This window comes from Augochlora pura, chromosome 4 (genome assembly GCF_028453695.1).
Source record: "Augochlora pura isolate Apur16 chromosome 4, APUR_v2.2.1, whole genome shotgun sequence".
Lineage (NCBI taxonomy): Eukaryota > Metazoa > Arthropoda > Insecta > Hymenoptera > Halictidae > Augochlora > Augochlora pura.
The window spans coordinates 28,278,394-28,298,477 of NC_135775.1; the positions used below are offsets into that span (position 1 = coordinate 28,278,394).

The window sequence follows — 20,084 nt, forward strand, 5'->3', positions numbered from 1 at the left end:
ATTTAGAAAAAACCATTGTTTAACGTTTATTAATCAGATTTATACAAGAACAACCTTACTCCTTGTTATTAATAGTCCTAAGAAAAATAGAGCTGAAATCAATTAGGACAGTCGTTCACAGCTGTCATTCACTGTTGGGACACTTATTAGACACAATAAATAAATCATATATTGATGAGAAGTAAAAAAAAAAAAATCACGGTAATTGGTTTGATCGTGGAATAAAAAAGATTAAAGAACGAAAAATTGAGAAGCGATCCTGTCGTCTGTTCTTTTTTTTTTTTTTTAAACAGTTGTCGCACCATTTTAGGTGTTTTCTCCCGCTGGATGCATTGTATTCAACTCTATCTTGGTCCAACTCTTCAAATTTCAGAGTGGTATAGTTTTTAGTAGATCACTCCGCGAAACATAGCAACGATTAAGAGCGTCTTCGAGTCTGCACGTAACTAGTCTTCAAACAGCTTTCTCCGGCGTTGGCTTTTTGCACGGCGAGGAGATGGTGGTCTCCGTCTCCGATTCGTCAGCTTTCCGCTTCTTGCGTACCAAGTGGGATATATCGCTAGCTGGCTTTTGAACTTTTGGGCTAGAACCTGAATCGCTACCGCTGGGTCCGGCGCCATTCGAACATCCCCCCGCGACCTTGCTTTTGATACCTTCTATCACCAGTTTGCAAGCTTCCTGTTTGAAATCTTTCATGTCTGAGATCTTTTCTCTGATCTCCGGCAGCAGTTCTTTCAATTCCTGGATCTCGCCTTCAACAGTATAAAACGAGCCCTCCGTTTTGGGCGGTTCTTTGATCTCCTCCAGCTCTTTAATGCGTGCCTCTAATAGCTCGGTGGCTTTGTTGAACTCTTCTATACTGGAGTCAAACTCATTGCCGAGGGAATGAGCCAGCGCAAGCTGGTAGTGAATCTCTGCTATCGCCCTTGGCTCGCGCGGCTCGATTTGCTGTAGAAGCTCCAAACACTTCTGCAGATCGTTTAGCGCACCTTGGAAGTTCCCTCCCTCCATAGCCACTTCTCCAAGAAGCCGATAAGAGTCAGCTAGTAGCTTCCAGCCGGGTTCCCCTCGCTTCAGTAACACCAGTTTTGCTAATTCCAGGACTTCCCAAGCTACCTATAATCGGAGGAGAAACATTCTGTGTAATTTGTACTCAGTACTAAAACGAATTCCCTGTTTCATTCAGTAAAAATATTTTCAATTTTTGTACCTGTAAATTATTGACCTCATCTTCTTCTTCCTCCTTTCCAATATCCTCAGTATCCTCCTCTTCTCCATTCTTCTTCACGTCTCCGTTATGTTCACTGGAGCAGGATGGTCCATTGGCATGATTTGTTTCCTTGCTGGACCCGGGTGCAGTCTTCTCCTCCTCCTTCTGTTTCTCCTCAAGTTTCTCTTCGATCTTATTCGTGTCTTTCTTCTCCTGTTCCTGTTTCTCGCTGGTAACCTCCGTTTTATCCTCTTTCTTCTCCGCTTCTGGCTTTGCTTCTTCCTCTGCTTCAGCTTTCTTTGGTTCCTCTGCTTCTGGCTTTGCCGCTGGCGCCTCTATCTTTGTTTTCTCTGCTTTAGACTCCGTCGAATTTTGTTCTTTTCCTTCAGCGGCCGCAGCATCCTCCTCTTCCTCCTCCTCCTTTTCGTCCACGTTGCTCAGTTTCTCATCCTCACCTTCTTCATCGTCGTCGTCGTCGTCCTCCTCCTCCGCCTCCTCCGATCCTGGCACTCCGCCACCCAACACTCCCGCCTCTTCTCTAGCCAGACCGAGAAGCGCGCGGCCGTAAAGAAGATAGGGTTCACCGAGTTCGTCCGCTGTGTCGCCGTGCTTTTCCGCCAGCAGCTGGCAGGCTTGCGCCAAAGCGGTCACAGCCATCGTGTAATCCCGCACTAACAGGTGCCGTTTCCCATGGGAGATCGCAGTTTCTGGATCGGTGAATGCTGCACTCTCGGCAACGTCAGCCATCTAAAACGCGAACATATTTTTGTTATGTCGTTAGCGAAACCAATTAACGAACTCGTACCAGTTCGCTTGATTTATTCAACGTCGACTTTGATCAAACTGCCAGACGGTTGATCAATTGTTCTTTGCAAGATAACAAAATCCTTTGCCAGATTGCAGAACTACCTTTCCTTTCTAGGCCCTAGAGTTTAGAATGTACGTAAAAAATTAATCGAGTCGGCTACGAATTGGATACAATAATACGGATGTTCGGCAAATGGAACGCGATTACAGAACTGCAGTGAGACTTATGTGATAGAGTCATGAGAGGGACGAGCCTTTGCATCCTGACTGTAACAGAGCCGACAGAATCCAAATTGAATTAGGAAACTGTTGGAACTCGTTAAGAGAGAGAGAGAGAGACGAATTTCCTGCGGAGGACGGATTACCCTAAGGACAGTTGCCTCGTCTAATCAAGCGATTACCCGTCTAGCTCAGAATAATCAGAACAAACAGAGCTGCAGAAAAATCTCCTATGTTACTTGGATACTACTTTCCCCTAAGATTAAGAGAGGATTAAACTACAGAATGCTCTTCCTTATCTGAAAAAGCTAGAGCCATGCTCTCGCGAGTTCAGCAGGGTGCATGGAAGCCCCGAAATTTGGAGCTCGAGGACGCGAAAGGTCAGCGAAAGTTCAGGTCCCCCAGGTAATCCGCAGTGGATCACCCTCTCTTGCGGTGACCGCAGCGTCAGCGGCAACGACGGAAAGTCGATCACTCGCGATCATTTCACAGGATCAGGAATTCGAAAAGGGCAACAGGAGACAGTGATCCGACGAGGAAAGTGGCCGTAGAAGGAGCGAGACGGGCGGAGGAACGGCTGCGAAGGAGCAAGAGCGGGTTGTCCGCAGCATCCGGGGTGGGGTGGCACGGCGGTCGATTTTCGTACGCTTCGACGCAGAACGGAGATGGCGTGCTGGTCGTGTTTCGCCCCCGAAGAGGGAGACTCGCCGAAAACAGAATCTACGGGGGGTGTCGATCGGTCAGTGCGTAACTGGCGGCTGTCGGTGCGGTGTGCGGGTTCTCAGTGGGTTGCCAGCGGTCGCCCTGGGCACCACCTGCACGGATGGAGCCGACCCGTGTACCCAGGGCCCCTGATCCACGTCTCGTTTTCCTAGTTGGCACGCTAGCTCTCACTTTCGCAGGTAAAACCACCCCTTCGACCACCCACCGAACAGTCCCAACATCCTGTCGGCGTCTCCTCTTGTTATTGTTTTCGGTGGTCCTGAGCACCACCTGCATCAGCGCCCCTGTTCCTCGTCTCGTTTCACTCGTTACCACGTTGGCTGTCGTTTTCGCAGATTTATCTCGTTCGTTCTTCCGTCGGCATGCTCCTTTTGTTGTTTTCAACCGGTCAGTTTGGAGACAGCCCCGCAGAAAATTTATATTTGTTCGATGGACGATTGAAAAGCCAGGTTTGTTTATTTGGTTGCTGCGACATGTGGGCATCGCGATCAGCTGATCGTAGGGTTCGCATTCTTTGCACGCTTCTTCGAAAAGTTTGAAGGGGATTTAGAGGTGATCAGGAAGTTTGCGGGCACGTCCCTTCGAGGGATTACGTGGGCAATCTGTGGGGAGTTTGTGGACAACGTTGCGTAACAAACGAAAGCTACGTGCTTTTTAATTACCGTAGGAAATTATGGGTTTTCGAAATATTTGGATAGTTTGCCGTTTGTTTTGCAGTGGGGCTGATTGGAGGAGGCCGAGATCGTTTGTTCCGACTCTAATCCACAGATTCCAGAAAGTTTTCGAACGTAGCTTCCTCTCGCAGTATTTAGTCGAGGCAGGAATCGAGGGGAACGTGTCAATAGATAGCCTCCACCTGTGCGAATTATTGCGTTGCCGTGTTAATATACAATCGATGCGCATGCCGATTAATTTCCCACTGCAGTCATCCACACGGCGGATGATAGCTTTGGAATCGGTGCTACGCGGAGCACGTGGACATCGTTGCTCCTCGTTTCGTACTGCGAGCGTAGCAACTTTGCACCGAGTGGCTGAATAATGCATAGATATTATGCGGATTCTAAAATCCTTCCCTCTGCTTTTTCGCACTGTCGATTTACTAAAAGTTCGTGCTTGGAATACTCGTGTCCGATTATTAAACTAGATCAGAACAGAACGTCGAACAAGATTAAATTCCCGAATTAAGATTTAAACGACCGGTTCGGTCGAGAAGGGGGTTCTCGAAATCGGAATTTCCATAAAGATCCGATCACAGCGGTGAATAATATCCTGTCTAATCATAGCAGTACACGGATAACATCTATCCTCGATATTCTCGCACAGCCTTCGTCGTTTCCAGTTAATCGAGCCATCTGAACGCAAACAATCCGACACGACTCTGCGGCGATCCATAAAAACACGGGCACAGCTTGCTGTACGCTGTATATCTCCCTTTTACAGCACGACTCCTTCGCGAAGATTGCTATCGTTTTTCAAGTCTTCATCGGGTTCTTTCCGGTCGCTGGTGCCAAACTCATTAGCGTTTCTCCTCCATCGACGCTCGGCGGTTCAACACGGTCAGCAACCACCGGTTGAACTCGTTGCATCCGTTAGCCTTTTTTTTTACCGGAGGGAGGGACACGGTCACTCGAAACAAGCGCTTTCAAGCTCGAGGGCTTTCTTCGGCGACAACAGCCGGATTCCTTATACAATAAAATATCATGACACGAAGACTTTGTCTGGTCGCTACGCTCCCGGAAATCTCGCATTGTCTCGAAAGTATTGCTTGATCGTCAGTTTAATCGTCCAGAATGCCATTCGAGTTTATTGCATGGAACATTAACTTTGATTCCCATCGTTTCACCGCGTTCTTATTTCCGTTTGATCCATCTAATTTACATCGCTGCATCTTGCTAAAATGGAAATAAAGAACTCATTTAAAAAATAATAAGGTCAATAGTTCGGTGTTTGAAATCTTGAACAAACTACTGGGGCAATCATCAAATTGATTTCGCATTGGATGCCATGGTGACTTTCGTGCAGTATTAATTAGTTTTCCACGAATTTTTCAAAAGGATTAAATTGTCAAGATTATTGCACCGATGGTAGAATCACGTTCCTATTTTAAATCGTTGGCAGTGTTCGAACCAATTGCGAGGTTCTTCTCCAGCGAGGATGCACCAGTTAGCATTAATGGCTGAGTGGTATAAGCCACTGGATGGTCAGACTCCGACATTTGTAGGACGCTGGAGCCTCGTTCGTTTGTCCCCTGTGATCGGACGATTCTGCAAATGGATTTTCCCGCAGTAATTCTTGTTACATCGGTGAACCTCGGTTTTTATCATTCCCATACGATCGAGACCATTCCATTTATCTCTCGCCCAAGAATAAAACAGTGATTTCCAAGTCGATTGCCGAAATGACCCTGGTTTAACCCATTCGCTACGGTGGGCTACTATAAGCAAACTTTTGGCGTTTCGATTCAATATAAATTCGACAAATGCAGGAGAATGGAAGATTTCGTCGTTCACAGTGTATTCAGTGAAAGCCGCGCGAAAGAATGGAAGTCCCGAGATTACCTTGACCATATCCAAACAAAGGAGTTCGTCGTTCAACGTTCGGCGACCGGATTCTCCGGAAAAATTGTAAAGGAGTCTCGCGTCCACATTCGCGAGAATAGAGGGAGATAAATTTATGGATCGCGGACGTTTTGTGCGGAGCCACGTAATTCCCGGATCCAACTATTCCGGTATTCCGCAAGATCTTCCATGGATATCCGGACTATTCAGTGGCGCGCGACAGAACGCGATCCTCGAATCGTTTCGGCCCGGGTTCGTCGAGTTTCCACAACGGGATCCTTTGGAAACCAAGTTCTAACGCTTCGTGAAAGGATCTGGCAATTCTTGCCGCGCCGATTCTTTTATCCCGGCGTATCGCCGTCGGCTTCAGAGCTTCGTCTCGCCAGAAACTAAAATAACGAGACCGCTCTGTGATCCCAAGAGCATTCGAAAAAGAGACCCCGCAATTTGGTCACGGAGAAATCCTCTATTTTTTTGTTGCAGCGACCGGTCTGTTGTGCGGCGCGATCATGTCCGATCATTGGGAGGAAGTCAGCTGGAACAAAGCGGCTCTGACCCACGCGAACGTGACTCTCAAGTGGTACTTGGATGGACAGGTGGCAATGCTCGAGCACCCTTCCGGTCACCGGAATCACCGGCCCGGAAGACGACCCACCTTCCTCGTGCCCATGTACGGCGGCATTTGGATCATGTGCGTCTCCTTAACCGGTGAGTCGATGATCTTTTTGCTACCCTTTTCCGCTCGTATAACAACGCGACAATCATCGTATTATTTTCGTCAATATTTTATATTCAGCACCCCTTCGGTGTTCTTAGTAATTCTTCAACGCCTCTGAGAGGGATCCATAATTGTCTTCAAATTTTCATTCTTGACCGCATTCTTGTCGCACGAGGTCCTCGCGGGACTTCTGTGATAGTATATTGGTCTATGAGTGTCATTTCCTGGTCGTTCTAATATCAAGTCCGACGCCGCCACGGTTTCTTCAAAATCAAATATTGGTTTCCTGCGCGACGCGCCATTTTTGCGACACTTAAGAGCCTCGTCGAGCTATTGTCGAGGGTAGTGGTTCAGTCGCCGTTTCTTCCCTCTTCCTTCGAAATTCAATGTTCGTTTTCCAATAACCCGTGTGTCGATTTATCTTGATCTTTTCTGAAAGGCGGAGACGGAACTAATGCGACATCGTCGTTTAATAAAGAAAATAATTAATCGTTCTCACATGGTGCAACGTTAATCCTGTCCAATTACCCACTTGTGGAGCTAAAAATTTACCACTCGCCCGGCCTGACTGCAGATTATCGCGTTCCCATAATTGGTTTCTAAGTCTGGTGGCGTTTTGCAGTAACCATTGCAACAGCGGCACTCGCGTAAGGCTCGAATGAAACAGTCCTGTGGCTCGCGACGATAAACCGGGAAGTTCAAATGAACCTATAAAAATGTTCTATAAATCACACGTTCAGCGGGTACTGTTGTATGAAAGTACCAGTCGGGAATAATAATCTCGACGAAAGACGGTATTCTGTTTCGTCGATGATATTCATGCAGAATCGATCCCATGCAGGACCTCAATGATACACTTTCTGCCCCCCCCCCGTTTCCCCCGTCGCCGTCCTCGTAATCGCGGCGACGTATCTGTACCGACTGCTAAATGCGTTCTACATATACCTGGATACCACCTTGACTCTGACTCTGAAGTTATCGATCAGTCGATTACGATCTGAAACACCGTCTAGGCATGCCGTGACCGTGAACATCTTGGATGTTCCTTCCCCGAAAGTTCGTGTCAATCACTTTCGCCTTTCACGGAACAGTTTAAAGAGGACATCGCAGCCAATTCGAACTTCTTCGACATCCTTACGCTAACAGTAACTGTTTAACAACGAGCGATATCTAAACGGGGGTAGATCGAACGTAGATTCTTTCCTCAAAAAATTGTCGCATGCTCGATGAAGTTCAAACGTTTCACCGTTGATATTTGCTGTCTTCGTTTATTGTATTAATGTGCATCAGAGCTTCGGAAAATAAGTAAGCACAAGCACAGATAACGAGCGGCCTTCGTATTACGGATCAAGGATCAAGGTATACCTGAAAAATGGGAGAAAATGAGAGAAACTTGAAATTTGCTCGACACAGCGCCGTTAGAAGTCCAAGGAAACTGCTCAATTTTCGTCAGGCACGAGACCGTGTAGGATCGCGCGATTTTTAACATTTCTCAAAGAACAGTTTTAACGACGGAATGGCGCAAGCCTGTTAGTTGCGGATCGCCCACGTTCATTTCCAGCCGCGCTAATTGTGCGGTCGTTTCCTTTTGTATTTGGATTAACAAAAAAGGAACGACGGTGACTCCGAATAATAAAAGGGACAGAGGAACTATTCAGTTATCCGAGCTTAATTACGGTGACGCTGTTAATCAGCTTGTCAGCGGCGCGTTTCTTTCATTAGCCTGAAACGTGGGAGCGGAAGAAGATCACTCTTTTCACGGTCGTCCTTATTCTCTCGGGCTCGAACTTGTTCCCTGAGACGTGGCTGCAAAATCCACGGAGGGCAGATCAATTTTCAGAGATTTTCTAGAGGAAACCTGCTAGAGGGAAACTGTGGTCGTGGAAAAGTACGAAATGGGTGTGACGTTGTTGTCGGTGAAAATACTATCTACCCCTGGAATTATAGTCTCACATAACACGCGGCAGGGGTGGTTCGACTAATCAACTTATCCTCTCGGTATACTTCCTACCCCCATAACGAGATAAAAGAATTTCTGCTGAATCATTTAATGGGAACTCTAATTGATGAAATTCTCGCGGTGCTTTCGGCTTACCTTTCACTCGAAAAGTTGCGTGTCGCTCGGACACCCGATTAATTACAGTACGCGCGATTTCGGTGCTCTCTGTTGTGCTCACCATGCGTCGCATCATTGGACAGTTAATTATAGACCTCTGCGAAACGGAATCGATAACCGGATTATGAATTTGTACTCGTCGGCAACGAGCGACTCTGTTAGCGTCCGCGATCAAGGCGTATCGGTTCGTTAACGACGACAAAACGTTCTCGTTGACCGCTATATTTCGGACGAGGAGGTTTTCCCCGTTTTTCATCGTTTCCTCGAAACACCGTCGAAATTATGCAACGGGCAACGCGGTCGGGTTTTTTCTCGGCCCTGCCTGCCAGCCACGACGACGTTCTCCGAACATTTAATTGAGAAAACTTCGGTCCGAATGTTTCAGCCCTCGTCTAGAAGGGCTCACGGCGTGGGCGTGCAATCACGCTTCGATTGTATGCAACACAAGCTTTTCATTTTCTCGCTTCGCCGAGGAAAAATTGGAAACCCGATTATTGTTCCAATATTCCTGTCCACTTTCCAGGGATTTAGAACCATAAACGATCTTTATCCTTTGCTGCGGTTGCTCGACTCTTCGAGAACTTCCTATAAGCGTTTCACCGAATAAAGAATTTTAGAAGAAATAATCATTGATTTTTGAATCATCGAAGTAGATGAAAAAGTTGCAGACACAAATCGGCAATTGCGTCAGATTTTAGTGCACGCAGTTTAGTCGTGGCCCCCTGGCGGATTTTTATCGTGACCTTCGAGAGCGTTTGAGGAGTCACGCGCGCACAGAAATCATTTGTTCATTTCCCTTGTTTTTTTCGGAAAGTTGCTGTGATGGCTCCCAGTCACGCCAAGCACGAAATATTGCCGCAGACTATGCACATGAATCGCGGGGGCCGCTCGACCTTCCCGCGAAAATCAGCCGATAGTTCTAAACACATAAATTCCAAAGCAATTTTCTGACGACAGACCGGACTCCCCGGCGAGCTTGTAATTTACATCTCAATCCTCCACCGCTACACTGTCGGGTAACTGCGAACGAGTTTGATGATTGATAGAGACCACCGAGAACGCGCGCCATGAAACAGAAACATTAATCTATAGCTTGGAAAAGTTTCTGGAGGTGTTATGCAAACTCACGATTACCTCTGCGCCCCTATGCTGTTTATCTGCCCTCGCAATTTTTTCGTCTTTCCAAAGTCCGGGACTTGATACAACGGAACGTAGTGCGGAAGCTACGCGTGTTGTCCATATCCATTTCTATCGATGTTTCGCTCCGTTTTAAAGCATGTTCGTATTATCTGCACATTGCACAGGTATTTTGGAATCACCTTGACAGAACTGTCGGCAAATGAAGCTCGCGGTTCAAAAATGTAATAAAACAGCTGCATGAAAGCTCGTTGTTGCAGAGAGCAATTGTGCAGCGCTATTTTTGTATCGTTCTAAATGTTCACGATCTCGATCGAGCTTATTGAAGCCAAAAAAGAAATCACAGAGATTTGATATAGAAATTCTCGTCGTGTTATCGAATCATTTTTCAAATCACGACAACATCGACAATTCCCTGTTTGAAGCGAATCGAGTGGTCCTGATGTTATCGGTGCACAAACAGATAGCAAAATTTGATAATCGTTGGGAACCGACTTGCGGATAAAACAGCTCAGCAGCGCGAAGAGTATTAAAACAGAATCGAGCAGGCGATATTGCCGAGGGTGGGCGTGCAACCGTGTATAAACTGCAATTCCGTTGGGGCCGATCGATCGGGCGGGTGGTTTGACAACCGTTAACGATGGTCCATCTTTAATTATCCCGTGCAGTCGAGCGCGTTATTCGAGCGTTCGTTATGGTAACGAGGCGCGGGAGTTTCGTGGAGAGTAACCTAGACCCGGTGAACTTGGGCCGCGGATCTATTTCTGCTTCTGGATTTATTATTACTCGATCTCCGAAGTTTCCGCGGCCTCGTCCGTTACACCTCGTTTCCCTCCTTTCTGACATTTCACGGAAATCCGCGTTCGGGTTCGTCCCTCTGACCAGGAATCCGATGCCGCGGCTCACGCACGAACGATTCCGCGATCGCGACGTCCCGGTTTAATTGGATCGGTTCTAGCCAATCGGCCGAATACAAGACAAACTGGAAATGAGAGCCAAAAAACCGATCGACGCCCGATTAAACTCCGCTCGCGTGCGTCCAATCGTAAACGAACTCACGCGAATTACATTCTCAATTCCGATTAACACTCGCGAAAACGACAATTCGCAAATTCCCGCGCTTTTCGCAATCCTTTTTGCCGTGCAGATTTAATGAGAACCGAGGCAACGAACTGTTCATAATTTCGAGTAATTACGTGGCACGGGTTTTTGTTTTGTACTACGTGCCAGGAAATTTTATTTTCTATTCCGGACGGCTGTCGCGACCCCCGCAAATTTCACGAGAGACCGGGCCGGTTTGAAAATTTCCTTTTGAATCATCGGAATGCGTAGCGTGGATCGTTTAATTGAGATTCGAGTCGCCGGGCTTGCGATAGAGCGTGGGCGGATTTTCTGCTCCCGTGTTAGAACGTGACGCGGGCTGCTGTCATTTCTTTTTCATTTCTTGCGTTTCAGAGGAGGAAATACGATTACTGGGTCAGGTAGATTTCCCGCAGCAGAGGTGCATTAACTACTTGACGCCCGACGAAGCTCACGAAGAGATCCGCGCCGCCTGGCAAAACCGTGAGTATGATTGACACCCCCCCATCTTTCCCCTCGTACTTCATCGATCTCGGTACTGGCGCCAGTCGTATCATTCCATTCGCGACGGCCATTCTGTAGAATCTGCTACAATGATTTCCGATGACACGTGTCGCCGAGACCAATTTGTTAACGGTTCCGTGATCGTGAGTTGGAAAAGATCTTTTCGGTGCACAGTGGTCTGGAAACATTATATTACTATACTATCACCATAATCTTGTGACCAGTGAGTAAAATCAGATGTGAAAAATATGTCGCATTAGAAAGATGATTAACACTGGGTTTACGGAACACGTCATTTTTATCGTGACAACAATCATAAAAATACATATGTGGGAATTTATTCAATACATTTGTTATGTGTGTTTCGTAAATCTAGCGTTAATACAGCATCTTGAGCAAACTGGAGAAAAATGAAATTTTAAGATTCTCGATAATAGAAGGAGAGATAAAATATCGCTTAATAGAACGAACGTTAATGGATTGAGTCGGCCACAGAAGCTGCTTAAATTTCGAGAATCCGAATGGACTCTTTGTGCAAAGTCTGATCCCCAGAGACCTTTTCCACCTCATCGAGTCGTGCCCCAAATTCTCCTACAGTCTCTCTTCTTCCAGGGATGCAGAATTTGAGTATATCCTGTTCCCTAGTCTGCCTGATCATCTTGGGCACCGCGGTTTTGATAGGATTTTTCGGATTGTGCAGGCACCAGTTGTCCGCGGTTCTCGTCACCGGCGTGATGTACCTTCTAGCGGGTAAGTTGAACGATCGATCACGAGGAAAGATCCGCGCGAACGGGGATAATCACGTTAACCGAGGAACAGTTTGTTGGTACTATGTGCTGCGGTTGCTGTCGGCAAGCTCAGTGACCGGGAGGATTCCTAAGCACTCGTCAAGTCGATCGCAAAATAAGCAGTTTGTTCGAGGAAGCCGGGTAGTACTGTTATGCTGACGCAACTCGATGAACTCGTGTTCCCACTGTTTCGTCCGTTTCATCCGCGGGAACTTTCAAGATCTGTCCCCCGATGTTTATTTTATATGGAACAACAACCGGATCAATAGTCGTAGCCATTCGATTTACATCTACCCTGTTGAATATTGCATCGAATTGTAACCCGAGGTGGACTCATTTCAATTTCAATTGGAACAAGTTAATAGAACCTCGATTAGTTTTTACAAACCGGACCGGGATGTTTCCTTCGCATTGCAAAAGGCAAGCGTTTCTTGTCTCCGATAGGGTGCTCTTAGCTACCGCGGCTGATGAAGATCATTCTCTAGAATGCCTTCTACAAGTAGGGAGACGTTGTCTGACGAAAGTCTACGAGTCCCTTTGAGTTCAAAGGTTCTTGACCTGGAGCAATTGTTGCAGCCACGTTTGCATTGTTCACCCTGACGATAATTCATTTCAAGAGGGCCCAGGATCGGGGCACTAGGATACTGGACGGTCCAGAGGATGGTGTGATCGGTGGACCGGTTCCCAGGAACGTGTTGAAAGCCAGACGCTTCAGCAGCTCGTGGAGCATGGATTTCGGTTGGGGTGGCGTCACCCTATGCGCCCTAGCCTCCGTGGCGTGGATATTGCTCAGCAAAATCATGCGTTTCAGCCCGGTCGCAGCAATAATAGCGTAGCAGTGGGAGGCCTTCGAGGTCTAAAGGTCGTTTCGAAGAGTTATGATAGTGTGTTTCGATGTCGACGACCCTCCCAACGAGCTCTGACCGTCGGGATGGCACAGACACGTTTTCCAAGCAGGGAAATGAGTCGCCGGAACATTCTCTCTGTTCTTGTATAGTTCATGCCGTGATCACCGGGGAATTTTTTCATTACGCGACTCGCGATCAATCTCGCGGATTGTAATTAAGGGCCTGCAAGCGTTAATTATACCAAGAACAAAGAAGTTACCGCGTTGAAAAAGCTTGGACACTCTTGGCGATTTCCATGGGAGCTGGGGAACTAGGTCAGACGTTGAAACGAATTTTGAGAGTATTTTTTCAGAATCGAAATCACTACTGAAACTGACCACCTCGAAGGCAAGAGCCTGCACTTGCACGTCTACTGGAGGGTGCATGTTCATCGCGTAATTATTTGCCGACCTACACTTAAGGTGCGGCAAGTAACCAGTACAATTTTTGTCCATCACACGGAATGCAATGTTTTGTACAATTTACCAAGTAATAGCTAGTCTCTGATAGGAGAAACACCGAGTAAACTGTAAGGACCGTACGAGCCAATTTGATTCTGCAAGGACACAATGTTTTTCTTTGGAAATGTCCTAAGTGTGATTTTACAGGGGATTATAATTGGTTCTTTGATTCCAAAGGTCCTCCTAATGATATGGTTCTTTACTACAAAAAAAAAGAAAACATATACAGATGCATGATTAAGAGACAGTGTGTAGGTGAAAAGCTTTTGGAACAGAAGGAGTATTATGTTATCATAGTTTAGAACAGTACAGAACAGCTGTATGCATTTACCTCGGTTATGATTTGCACACAAATTAGTCAATTAATGTGAAACCAAATAGTCTGTCTATTTAGACATTTTTACCAGTCTCCTGCAATCTATTTTTTTATGAAGTTGCAACAGATATCACATTGAGTTCCTTTAGGAGAAACACCAGTTTGGATATTTCAAGTACTTTCACAGATTCTAGAAGCCGAATGATATTTGTTGAAGTTTAGCTTGAGAAATCTAACTACAGAGCATAATAAGATATAGATGCCTATAGTGTAATTCGATCGCCTTACAATAGAGAGATAAGCATGTTTGTAACACGCATAGCATAGACTTCAACTTGTTCGAGCCATTATAAGCAACGATAAGCGTGTCTGCAAGAAAAAAAAAAATTTTAGCTTTTGCTACAACTTGTTACAGCGAAAAATGAGGACTTATGCCAACATAAAAATATATCGTACACCAAGGATTGTGAATCGCAATTCGTCCATTAAGATTTAAGATACAATGATGTTTTCGACGGGAGCATCTAACTGTATCCGGAGTCTGAGTTTTGTTGGTCCACTGGGAAAACAACCAAAGAGGAAAAAAAATGTGCAAATGCACTGGCAAAACTATGCTCCGGATGTTTATTTAAACGAAACGCATTTTTCTGATAATATTTTCTTGTCGTATTTTTTACCTGACCCTTGTTATTTGTTATATCAGAATTAATGTATCATAAAATGCAATATAAATAATAAGCTATGTATAAACACAGATGCCCTTGACTTTTTACTTCTCCAATAAAAAAATCGAACGAGCACTCCGGCACAGCATGACTTTTATCTGCTTCAGACCCAAAAAAAATGTATCTTCGAGTCTTTTTTGTAACTAAATTACTTGTGTAAGAGCATTGTAAATCAATGCAGCACAGAAACAGCAAATACAGTACGGATGTTTGCTTCAAGAATAAAACGAGTTATATTGTCAAGGTTTTAGTCATTCTATGTATAAAAATAGTATTACAAAGTGTTCCATTATTACGTATCCTACTAATAGTTCTATAGATTTCTCGATGTATTTTATATATAGTCTCTAAAAAAAAGAAGAACGATTTATATACCATAAACAATCGAATCTGCGGAAAAATTCAACGGTTAAAGATTACAGAACGTAATATGTAGTTTGTTTAGTTGATTATAGGTTATGTTTGTTAAACAGATTTCACAAAAATATGGATCCTCGGTGGGCAAACACACGTACACAACCTTACGGTGCGATACGACGAATATTTGACCACGTGACCAATCGTTCCGTATGTGTAAGTGCGTGTAACGCGGGACACGCTAAACACAGTGTTCAATAACATTCTGCTATACACATGCATGCACCAACACGTCATGTCTGTTCATGGATTCAAACAGATTACAACTTTTTGTAGTGGTAAATAACAAAGGTAGTAGAAGTGTGAACCGATCGCCGCACCAGAATGTACGTACAAAAATACACCGCACGTTACGACCACTATTGTTCGATAAACCCGTTGGAATGAAAGTAGCCTTATTTTTCGAACCTGTTAGGCGATCGTCCCTTTCAAATCGTATTTCTCCGAATATCGTCCACTACACGGTGTTATCCGGTCCAAGAAAACAACGCTGGATAGCAAATATTAAGATAAAATGTCCTCTTACCTTGAATTTGTTAGTTTAAGTGGGTGTTTGACGGTTTCTCAACGACAGACACACTTTCACTGTTTCTTCGAAGGTTCTTCTGAGGTGCGATTCGATCGTTTGAACGTAAATTCTATGTAAGTACAAACAGCCAGGTAGATCGAATGGGACAGGACGACCGTTATGCCAAACAACGGTTTATTACCGGCACGCGTACACTTGTACAAGCGTCAAGCACACAGAAGCGAGACGGATGCAACGATGTGAACGACACGCTCGGTGCGCGTGTGGTGCGCACGCGCACTCGTTTTGCCGCCATTTCCCGCTAAAGGCGGGATGGGTTTGTCCTTAGAAATATAACCATTTGAAATCAATTATTTATTCTAATAATATTCATACTTCGATTGTATATTAAATAAGAACAAATGCGATTGTTTTGATTGTCAAGAACGTAACAATTGAAATCTAGAGATTAGTTCCACGATCTCGAATAGATGCTAGGCGACATGCCTTTGTTCTAGTTCAGTTCGATATATCGAACTAGATGGATAGAATTACACATTTTCTATAAATAAATGTTACTACACATTTTCAATTAGCGTTGCTATTCTGAAAATGACAGAATGTGAATAGCACAAGAATAGAAAGATTAAAAAATAGTGTATGAATGTTATATTTTATAGATTCGTAGATCGATATATTTCGAGAATCGCAATCTGCGTAACGTACGATTCTTGAATTTTTGCGCAGCCTCCATTGGACGATTACCGCACTCGTTGCAAGCTGATCTGCAGGGACCTGATTTTTTGAAGAAATTAAGTGTTTATTAATTAGTTATAGGTAACCATGTATTACATATTGATTATTAATCTATAAAGAATAGGTGATATTGTTATCTGGTATAATCATCGCGAAGATTCTGTAATATCTTGTATAAATGATGAGGTGCTAGCAACAGGCTGTTGTTCGCTACTGTCCTTAATGAATTAACGTTAGATCGATAGGAATTTCTATAATTCTATTATTAATTGATATTATTCTTTATCCGGGTTTAATAAAGAAAAATATATACGTTAACCTATCGATGTGACATAAAATATGAGATTGTCATATTAGATAGGTATTGGTAGTCCGACAACAAAATGGTTACCGGTTCAATTCTGAATTTTCGATTCATTTAAAATCGACGGCCATCTTGGATAACCAAGTTATCCTGCTGTTGTAGAAAACGAAAAGAACGTCGATCATCAACGGTGAGTGTTTTTAAAGTCCTTTTTTTTGTTCAATGTTTTATATTTTTTGCGAAATTTTGTAAAAATGGTTACAGAAATAAGATATCAAAATAATCGTTGCGCAGCGAAGCAAAATAGTATGAAGTAACAAAGCAAATATGAAATTTATTCAATCGATTTTCGGATATTATTTTTAAAAAGTCGAGAGCTCAAATTTTAATTATCCGGTGATATCCGGCAGTTCGTTTTTAACGAGGCCAGTGTCGCCGTCGGTGGTGCTCTTAACTGAAATTCGACTATTAGATTTCACGAGTGTCCGTGAGAATTTCAACTTTTCCGAGGTATTGTTCGTTCCTTGCTCCGCGTTATCTTCGCTAAGTAGTTCATTCTTGCGAGTCGCGAATATTTTCTCCTTGATTTGCGTTGTGGCGTGTTGTTTCCGGTTATAGTATTCTTTCCAACAACATTGGAAGCTTGTGAACGCGTTGTTCCAAATACACAGCTCCTCAACTGGAGGAACAAAATTGATTTAATACTGACTATCTTCTCGTGATTGCAGAATTCACAAAACCAAGGAAGGCATTGTTAATAGGAATTATCTTATGGGACCACTTCTTAATGAACAGGTCGAGACAGAGATCACTTTCTAAATTGTTCTAAGAAAATCGACGTAAGAACATAGACTTTATAAATGGTTTTATAAGGACACGCAAAGTCGAAAATAGACTAACTCCCGAGACCTCCGGAGGAGCCTCCCTTTATACATGGTTAAAAACAAACGCACTCCATTCGTCCAGGTGTCTTCAACCATACCGCGTCTCAATCACACGGCTTCTCAATCGCACCGCGTCTCAATCATACCGCGTCTCAATCGTCTCAATCACTACCGTGTTCTTCGTACCGAATAAAATAATTGTCATAGCCAAGAACGCGCCAGCTGGCAGTGTAACATTAGGCAAAAGTGCGACGACTAGCTTCAGAATAGCTGGTCCCTCACAAAATGCCATCCCCTTCATGGTGTTCAGCAGCCATGGCACATAGAGATAAGGGATACCATATTTATCGCCGAGGGACATCATAAGCGTGGTTATCAGTCCTGCAACTATATTCGTCACTAGTATCACGATCTTCAAATCTGCAAATAACGTGATACTTCGCTCAGGACACTTTTCCGCCAGATAAGGGAAAGAGGGCACTCGACTTCGATCTAGACTATCAAATAATTTTTAATAGCTTCGAGATATCGGTACTGAGGAAGAGTCTAGCACGGTTCGATTAGAAAGTTTCTTGGATAGGGGAAAATAGGATTTGAATAGATTAAAGTTTGCCGGTGCAAAGACAATCAGGACAGCTAACGTTCGAAGTCTCTTAGGTGATTTATTATTTAAGGATCGTTACTGAAACTTCGCCGGAAAAGAGCATTAAAGGCGGCGGATTTGGTTGTTGCGTTTCCCAAGGGGGTTCGGCCTCCGGCTTCGAAAACGATCGAGCTGAGACAATGCGTCGTGAAGCGGATTAGAGCCAGATATAGCGCTCCTACCTGTGATAACGTTAGGTATATTTTTTCACGAGGATCAGATCGAAATCGTTATGCAAAAGTTTAGTCAATACGTTTGTACCTTGCAAACAGACTTTTTAGCTTCGGTTACTTTTCGTTCATCGTCTTTGGAGCAGTTGGGTGCCTCTTTCAATTTAAGTATCATTTTTTCCGGATCTGGTTTTTGTTTGGTTAACTTATCCACGTGTTGTACGTCGCTTGGTTGTAATAAGTTAACAAAGAAACACGCAATCGGCAATTTCACGTCGGTGTCGCAATCGCAGTCTGTCTTTTATTGTATACACGAGCGTGCGTCTATACGGTGAACGTTTTACAATAATTTGAACGCGCAAGGAATGGCAGGCGACATTAGCTTGTCTAGCTCGAGAAAGTGAACGGCTAACGAGATAGCCGAGCCTGTTTGTGGAACAGACAAAACACTTGCAACCAATTGTGCACGGTTAGAAAGGACAGCAACAGTTCGTCGCGTTTCACGTGGAGCCCGTCCAAAAATACTCGAACACAGAACACGATCACTTCGACGATGATTACGCACAGTTGCATTAGCAACCAGGGTGTATGCAGCATTGGGTATTCCTAGAACAATGGAACAGCGCTCGATACCGTTCAGTTTGCAGAGAAATCCTGTCGAAGCCACTTACGGTTATCGCGCCTAACACGATCAGCGTGTAGTGTTCTATTCCCAGTATCGAAGTCATCAGCTTCAGGTCCCTTTCCACTTCTAAGGGAACTAAGAAAGTTACCAATCGTTAGTGGACGCGATGGTATCACTGCGCGGTGCACAAGTAGGCATTATCTCGAGTGGAAGTTATCACATTGTTAAGCGAGTTCGAGAGGTCCCGTGTGATCATTGAAGTTTTTAGGGGAATCAGTTTTTGGGTTTTCCAAAGATTCATTAAAGAGAAAAGTGTTCTTTAAGGAATTCCAAGGATTCTCGAACATCTAATTGTGGAAAACTGCAGACTTCCTAAATGATACGATCAACGTACCAGATTCCTTGGCTTTGCAATGGGATATTTGCTTCTCGTTGTCAGACCTCGTCACGATCTTGTTATTCATTATCCGAATAATATCGAATGCCGTAATGACCTAGCGATTCACATGATCGTTAGCATTTCAAGTTACAGAGATCGATACTCGGCGAATGAAATCACCGTGAATATTCCTTCTACTTTCATAAGAAGCTAGAGTGATATACATATACGAACTCGGTCGGCGTTCACTTATGCAGAAACAATTAATGAGTGTATTACGATCGACTAACGGTCCCAATGAGGCCCAGAAGGATCACGAAGATCGAGTGTCCCATCATGTAATGGTCGCACAGGTTGCACGCCAGGTATCCAATCCGCTAAAAAGAGGTCGCAATCATTATCATCTATTTTCTCGTCAATATCCACAATCTTCCAATCAAAGCATGATTCGACTTGATCGAATTTCATCGTAGTAACAACCGCAAATTCTAGGCATGCTAGTTACTCGAAGTTAATAACAAATTCAACTTTGGAAAAATGACTGACTAGAGGTCCACCCGGCTCGCTAGGTTTTCGTCTATTTCGGAATCTCATAGTGGTTGAGGTTAATTGAATAGACAGAAGAGTGTCCTTAATTTAATTTCCACTAACGTGCACGTTGCAATGCAAAGGAGCCAAAATACTAATTTTTTAATTCGATAGGTGGGCTTTAAAAATTTTGTGTGATCGTCCCCCTTCGTCTTCTATCGTTCGAGATCTCTTTTTCACGACGAGGAACACGATACTGTGACGGTTAGAAAGACGTGCGAACGTATGCATACACGAACACACGTGCACGCTCGTCGAATGATTGACACTTACCGAATTTCTACTGCTCCCTATGACCGACGTCACAGAGGAAAGCAGGGAGCGTTTCCGACGACGCGCCATTTTCTATGCTCTTCCGTGATTCAAGCTCGCCAAAAATTTCACCATTTCTTACGGGTGTTTTTTCTACCGAAATTTTTCCTGGCAGGTTATACAGATTTTCCGAATTCACAAATCCTCGCGAAAAATCTGAGCAACGACAAATACATTCTCGACCGTGTTTCACTTCAGACAACAATTTCGGCCAATTTTCGATGTTCATCAAAATACACAAAAAAGAAG

The 20,084-nt window shown here is 44.3% G+C and overlaps 4 protein-coding genes across 8 annotated transcripts; 1 reads left to right on the top strand and 3 right to left on the bottom strand.

The window, feature by feature from the left end:
* Position 1: 1 nt before the first annotated feature.
* Positions 2-15,435, bottom strand: Nasp (Nuclear autoantigenic sperm protein). 3 transcript variants are annotated; one of them, XM_078178335.1, is made up of 3 exons: positions 15,193-15,435; positions 1,211-1,957; positions 2-1,116 (listed from the first exon to the last, which is right to left on the bottom strand). In XM_078178335.1, exons 2-3 carry the CDS (start codon positions 1,955-1,957, stop codon positions 454-456), a joined length of 1,410 nt encoding a protein of 469 aa, XP_078034461.1. In that variant the 5' UTR covers positions 15,193-15,435; the 3' UTR covers positions 2-453. The 3 variants fall into 3 exon arrangements, with proteins under 3 accessions (XP_078034461.1, XP_078034462.1, XP_078034463.1); XM_078178336.1 differs by lacking the exon at positions 15,193-15,435 and adding an exon at positions 9,486-9,620; XM_078178337.1 differs by lacking the exon at positions 15,193-15,435 and adding an exon at positions 2,016-3,545.
* Positions 3,003-14,278, top strand: LOC144468698 (uncharacterized). 3 transcript variants are annotated; one of them, XM_078178343.1, is made up of 5 exons: positions 3,003-3,138; positions 6,001-6,225; positions 10,944-11,051; positions 11,685-11,822; positions 12,437-14,278. In XM_078178343.1, the coding sequence occupies exons 1-5, from the start codon at positions 3,060-3,062 to the stop codon at positions 12,694-12,696; spliced, it is 810 nt and encodes a 269-aa protein (XP_078034469.1). In that variant the 5' UTR covers positions 3,003-3,059; the 3' UTR covers positions 12,697-14,278. The 3 variants fall into 3 exon arrangements, with proteins under 3 accessions (XP_078034469.1, XP_078034470.1, XP_078034472.1); XM_078178344.1 differs by lacking the exon at positions 6,001-6,225; XM_078178346.1 differs by lacking the exons at positions 3,003-3,138; positions 6,001-6,225; positions 10,944-11,051 and adding an exon at positions 11,143-11,295.
* Positions 15,436-16,475: 1,040 nt separating the features above from the next.
* On the bottom strand, positions 16,476-18,106 carry LOC144469384 (uncharacterized). The gene is made up of 4 exons (XM_078179588.1): positions 18,023-18,106; positions 17,802-17,943; positions 17,305-17,538; positions 16,476-16,913 (listed from the first exon to the last, which is right to left on the bottom strand). The coding sequence occupies exons 1-4, from the start codon at positions 18,104-18,106 to the stop codon at positions 16,624-16,626; spliced, it is 750 nt and encodes a 249-aa protein (XP_078035714.1). The 3' UTR covers positions 16,476-16,623.
* A 233-nt stretch (positions 18,107-18,339) lies between these two features.
* LOC144469326 (uncharacterized) lies at positions 18,340-19,959 on the bottom strand. The gene is made up of 5 exons (XM_078179463.1): positions 19,797-19,959; positions 19,226-19,312; positions 18,951-19,050; positions 18,603-18,691; positions 18,340-18,537 (listed from the first exon to the last, which is right to left on the bottom strand). Exons 1-5 carry the CDS (start codon positions 19,863-19,865, stop codon positions 18,340-18,342), a joined length of 543 nt encoding a protein of 180 aa, XP_078035589.1. The 5' UTR covers positions 19,866-19,959.
* Between the last annotated feature and the right edge of the window lie 125 nt (positions 19,960-20,084).